Genomic DNA, 5,159 nt, shown 5'->3' with positions numbered 1-5,159 from the left:
TATTGTAAGTATAGAATTTCAAATTTTCCAAAAAAAAATTGCAACGTGTGAAATGGATTTTATTGTTGTTACGAGTAATGTCAATTTTTTCTTTTTTCTGAAATGGAGTCATTTCAACTACTTACTCATTAAGTTAATCCGTTCTGGTGTATACTTTTGATAATCCTAACCATAATAGAATAATAAACAGAAAGGAAGCTAAGCAGATTCTCATACAGTCGAAATGGTCTAAATATACTTGGTAATTATCTGGATGAAGCTATTATACATCTTGTAACTTCACACAATCATGCACAACGGTTACATACATAATAAATAATAATAATAATAATAAACATTGAGGAAATTTCGAGTATTTTGTGATTTAATTACAACAATAAAATCATCAGGACTTTAAAGTAGAATAACCAATTTACATTATTGTTGTTAGGATAAAAGCTCATGGGCGAGGTTGTTGTGAAGAAAATGAAGTCTCCAGAGTCTTTCTTATCTTAGGTATGCACAAATGTCTTCTTTCTTGGGCAAAAGTCTATCGTCCTATCAAAATTGAGTCCCCCTCCCACTAATTATGTATTCAGCAGAGTATCAAAGGGCATAAGGAGCTTAAGAAATTGGTCAGCTCCGCTCTACTTTGGCTCCACCTTAGCGACACTAGCCTTTCGTAAGGCTCTCCTTTTGGATTGGATTTGAGATACGAATTCAGCGACTACGACATGGAGTTTCGGGGCAAGGTTATTTAATGAAGAGATATTTAGACCAGCCTTTCTTAGGTCCCGTATGAGACACTTTTCACCCTTCTGAAAATGAGTTGGACACAGAGAAGGTACTGTGGATCTCAGTATTGGTTTACAACACAGCAGAGGGCCTGACTGCATACTGGACAATACAAAATTTTTATTTACTAAATAATCAGCAAACCTTACCCAAAAGGTTAATGATTATGTTATTATTCCTATTCCTTCTCCTGCTCTCTCCAAATCTAATAATGATCGTGAATCTGACAGTAATTCCATTTCCAAAAACTCTCTTCTCTTTTAAGAGGAGGGCAAATGATCATGATCAGGATGATGATGATGTTGAGGCTGCGACGTCAGATGCTGCCATTAACAGTATTACTAATGCTGCTGCTGCTGCTGCTGCTGCTGATGAGGAGGCTGCTGTTAATAATAATAATAATAAGAAGAAGATACCTTTTGAAAGGATTTGGAGTAAGGATGACGAGGTAGAAGTTGAGGTTTTGAAACGTCTTAAAAGGTATTGTGTAAAGAAGAATTTCCATGCCACTAAAGTAGACATGACAAAATTTTACGCATATGCTAGACGAAAGATAGCAATCTTGAGTTCAATAAGACCCAACTGGCAGATAAGGTGCGCAGGTTGAAAAATTCTTACACAACTGGCAGATAAAAAGTACTTGGTCAATAAGTTATTTTCAACCTGCATCTGCCAGTTGGGTCTAGTTGAACTCAAGATAACTCATCTTTCTTCTAGCACATGCGTAAAACTTTGTCATGTCCACTTTAGTGGCATGACAAATGTTCTTTGCACAAAACTTTTTAGGACGTTTTAAAACCTCGACCTCATCACTTTTCAAAAGGTTTCTTCTTCTTCTTCTTCTTCTTATTATTATTATTGACAGCAACCTCCTCCTCCTCCTCATCATCAGCATTATTAGTAATATTAGTAGGCAGCATCTGACAACTAAGCCTCAACATCATCATCATCCTAATGATAATCATTCGTCCTCTACTTAAGAGAACAAGAGTTTTTGGAAATGGGATTACTGCCAGATTCATGATGATCATGATCATCACTATTAGATTTGGAGAGAACGTGAGAAGGAATAATAATGTGATTGAACTAGTAAAACTTGAGAGATAATCATTCAAACAAAGTAAACTATTAAATGCAGGGTAACTTCAGCCTAGTATCTCTAGATAGATAAAAAAATCAACACCTGAGTTTCATAACATACAAACTAACCGTAACTTAGTGCAACAAATAACACCATTTATCTCTCATGAAGTCCCCAAACATACTCCATTGGAATTTAAGTAACACTAACTGATATGATTTATTCAAGAAAGATCCTCTCTCACATTACATAAATATTCTGCTACCTGGCGATATGTTTGTACTTTTATATTCAACTTACTACTCTCCATCAGTGTGCTTTTCATGTATGATGTGACTCAAACCAAACATTTCCTTCATATAAAAGAATACCAACAAACACACCTATCCATCTCAATTCATTAATTCTAAGTCATAGCATACAGAACATCACTCCGAAAACTTCCTAACTCATAACAAAGCATTATCTCAACTAAGTTCTTGACATTTTGAATAGATTAAAGCTTCATTACTAGTCTCTAAGAAATTCATTTCAGTGGTAAAATCCTTTCATTTTTACCCCTCACATGGCAACGACGAAAGATAGTGAATCAAATTATAATATCAACTAAGTTCTTGACATCTTGAAAAAGGATTAAATCTTCATTGCTAATCTCTAACAAGAAATCTATTTCAGCTGTAAAATCCCTTAGAAGATTTCAAACTCTTACCAACAACCAAAACCAATAAATTTCATGGAAAGAAAACTAGTCTTTTTTTCCCTCCCCACACGGCAACTACCAAAAAATACTGTATCAATGAAAAATAAATCAAAAAACGAAAAACAATAGAAATTAGAAATACCTCTTGATGACATATGTGCAACCCTTGTATAGCTTCTGTTGGGGATCGGAGAGTATATGGGCATGGCAGAACTTCGTCAAGGCCATAGGCCTGTTTTTACAGCCAGCCACTTGGCACCTTTTAATGTCATCCCCAACTCCGGTGGCAGAAGCCAACCCTAGCTTCCCGTTCTCTCCGATTCCATCCGTACCATTAGGAGGGAGATGCTCGTCTTCCTTGAAGGGACTCTTACCGTAGGTCCAATAGTATTCTCTGTGCTTGGACTTGAGATCCTCCATCAAAGCCCAGTAATGGTGCCTGTAAAGACGAGCAAGTTGCTTGACTCGTCGAGCACGACGTTCGATTACCTCTCGCTGAGTGAGCCATTCAGAGTTAGAGAGGGCAGAGTCACGGTCGGAGCCATCGATATTCATGGGAGAAGTGGGTGAAGGAGAAGGAGGAGAGTCAAAGCAATCCGCCATGGGTGATTGAGTGAGTGAGTGAGTAGAATACTGAGTTGAAAAGAACTACTTAATAAGCGCTAAACGAGTTGTTGTTTGTGTCTTCTAGTACAGTGTTACCGACATTTGCCTTTCTTTCTATATAAGAAAAAAGAACAAATAAAATAAATAAATATACCTTCTTGTTTCTTCTTCTATTATTGATGATGAATATGTAACATACTAATATTCGTGTTCAAAACAAACTCAAATCTAATTTGAACAAAGAAATCATAAAGACACAATTACAAAAACTACAATAATTACCTTATATTTTCAGTAGAACATTTTTACACACAGAGGCACAAACCAAAACTCTCATAGGATAAAACAACAAATATGTTAATATCACCATCAAAATCACTATGCACAAAATTAAAATCTGTTTGGCGTCAAGTCTCAAAATCAAGTTTTTTATTCAATGCTTTTGAGCGCATTGTTTGTTGTATAACCCCAATCTTATCATCTGCAAAAATATTATTCATACATACGTATATACATAGCTGATAATACATTATACAACAATATCAAAACAAATAACTTGATATCATTGTACAACAAACAATGCTCAAAAAGCAAAGTACAAAAAATTTGATTTTGAGAGTTGACGAAAAACAGAGCCCTAATTTTACCAATAAATGTATCAATAAATCTTCTCATTCTAAAATGAGAACAAAAAAACAACGAAACAAGACGAACAGCGGTCCAAGCGAGACAAGTTAACCCTAATTTACAATGTAAATACAATAGAAACGGAAGAAGAAATTAAAAATAATAATGACCACAATCAATTCGTTTTTCCCAAACCACAGCACAATAGAACATATCTATTAATAAGAAACAAAAAAAGGCGACTAAAGAGGAAATCAAATCTTTAAATTACCTTCACCCGGCAGAACTCGGCGTCGGCGGCGACTTTTTGGCTGAGAGAAGAGAGAAGATAGAGAGAGAGAGATCATGAGAGAGTTGAAAGAAGGGGAAAGTAAAATGATAGGTTTAGGAATAGAATTGGGCTTGGTTGGGCCCAAAACAGATAGATGGTAAATAATTGAGGAAATTAGATGGTATACCCTTTTTTAAGGGAGTCCATCTCATTTTTATCTCTTTCTTAAAACTCATTAATTTATGCCCTCTTTTCTAACTATTATTCCAATTATGCCCCTCTTATTTCATACAATTAAGGCCTCCCCAATCATATGAATACCCACCAGCTATTAATTAAGGTAACATGTGTAAGGGTAAATTAGATAGTAACCTTATAAAAGTGGGTAAATTTGAATAGATTTTAATATGCAGGCATTTTTAGTTAACTGACAAAAAAAAGAGGCATTTCTTATTTTATCCCCAAATTAATAGGATTTTTCATAAATATGGAATTTTTTTTGTTGTCATTTACCTTTTCATGGCAGAAAAAAATAAATGAAAAATATATGGAAAAAAAAATAATTAACTGAAAAAATATAGGAATGCACAAAACATATAAATATGCTTAAAGTGGAAAAACCCATACTTACCAAATTGAAAATATAACAGAATCCATTCACTTCGATTACTCTCTCCCTAATCTCTGCGGTTTTCTCTCCGATCATCACATTCGGAATCGCACAATCACCAGCTGCGATTGATCACTGCAATTCGATCTGCAAACCGAACTCAAACGCAAAGATCAGTCGACTTCGATCGTCTTCTCCAAAACCAGCAACGATTGCCGCCTCCGATCGTCTTTTCCAGCTCCGAAAAGTTCTTCAGGTTATACTAATCATCTCAAACGCAAGAAACATGCGCAGAAAGTCGATCTCAAAACTAAAAATTTTCATCGACTGAAGACAGAGCTTCAGCAACGATCATCGACCTCCGATCGTCTTCTACAGCTCTAATCGTCTTCAGGTAAGCTCTTCAATTGCTTCTGATCCTCTTCCTTATCTTTATAACTTGAAAAATCAATGCTAATTAAAATTGAAAACAAAAAACTAAAAAAAACAA

At 35.2% G+C, this 5,159-nt stretch overlaps 1 protein-coding gene across 1 annotated transcript; it reads right to left on the bottom strand.

Moving 5' to 3' along the window:
• Positions 1-224: 224 nt before the first annotated feature.
• LOC115714725 (uncharacterized) lies at positions 225-4,219 on the bottom strand. Its single transcript, XM_030643483.2, has 3 exons — positions 4,060-4,219; positions 2,698-3,275; positions 225-876 (listed from the first exon to the last, which is right to left on the bottom strand). Exons 2-3 carry the CDS (start codon positions 3,156-3,158, stop codon positions 627-629), a joined length of 711 nt encoding a protein of 236 aa, XP_030499343.2. The 5' UTR covers positions 3,159-3,275; positions 4,060-4,219; the 3' UTR covers positions 225-626.
• Positions 4,220-5,159: the final 940 nt, after the last annotated feature.

The sequence above is a fragment of the Cannabis sativa genome, chromosome 4 (assembly GCF_029168945.1).
Source record: "Cannabis sativa cultivar Pink pepper isolate KNU-18-1 chromosome 4, ASM2916894v1, whole genome shotgun sequence".
Lineage (NCBI taxonomy): Eukaryota > Viridiplantae > Streptophyta > Magnoliopsida > Rosales > Cannabaceae > Cannabis > Cannabis sativa.
Note: the sequence above shows the minus strand (reverse complement) of the source record. Positions and strands in the feature narration are given on the sequence as shown.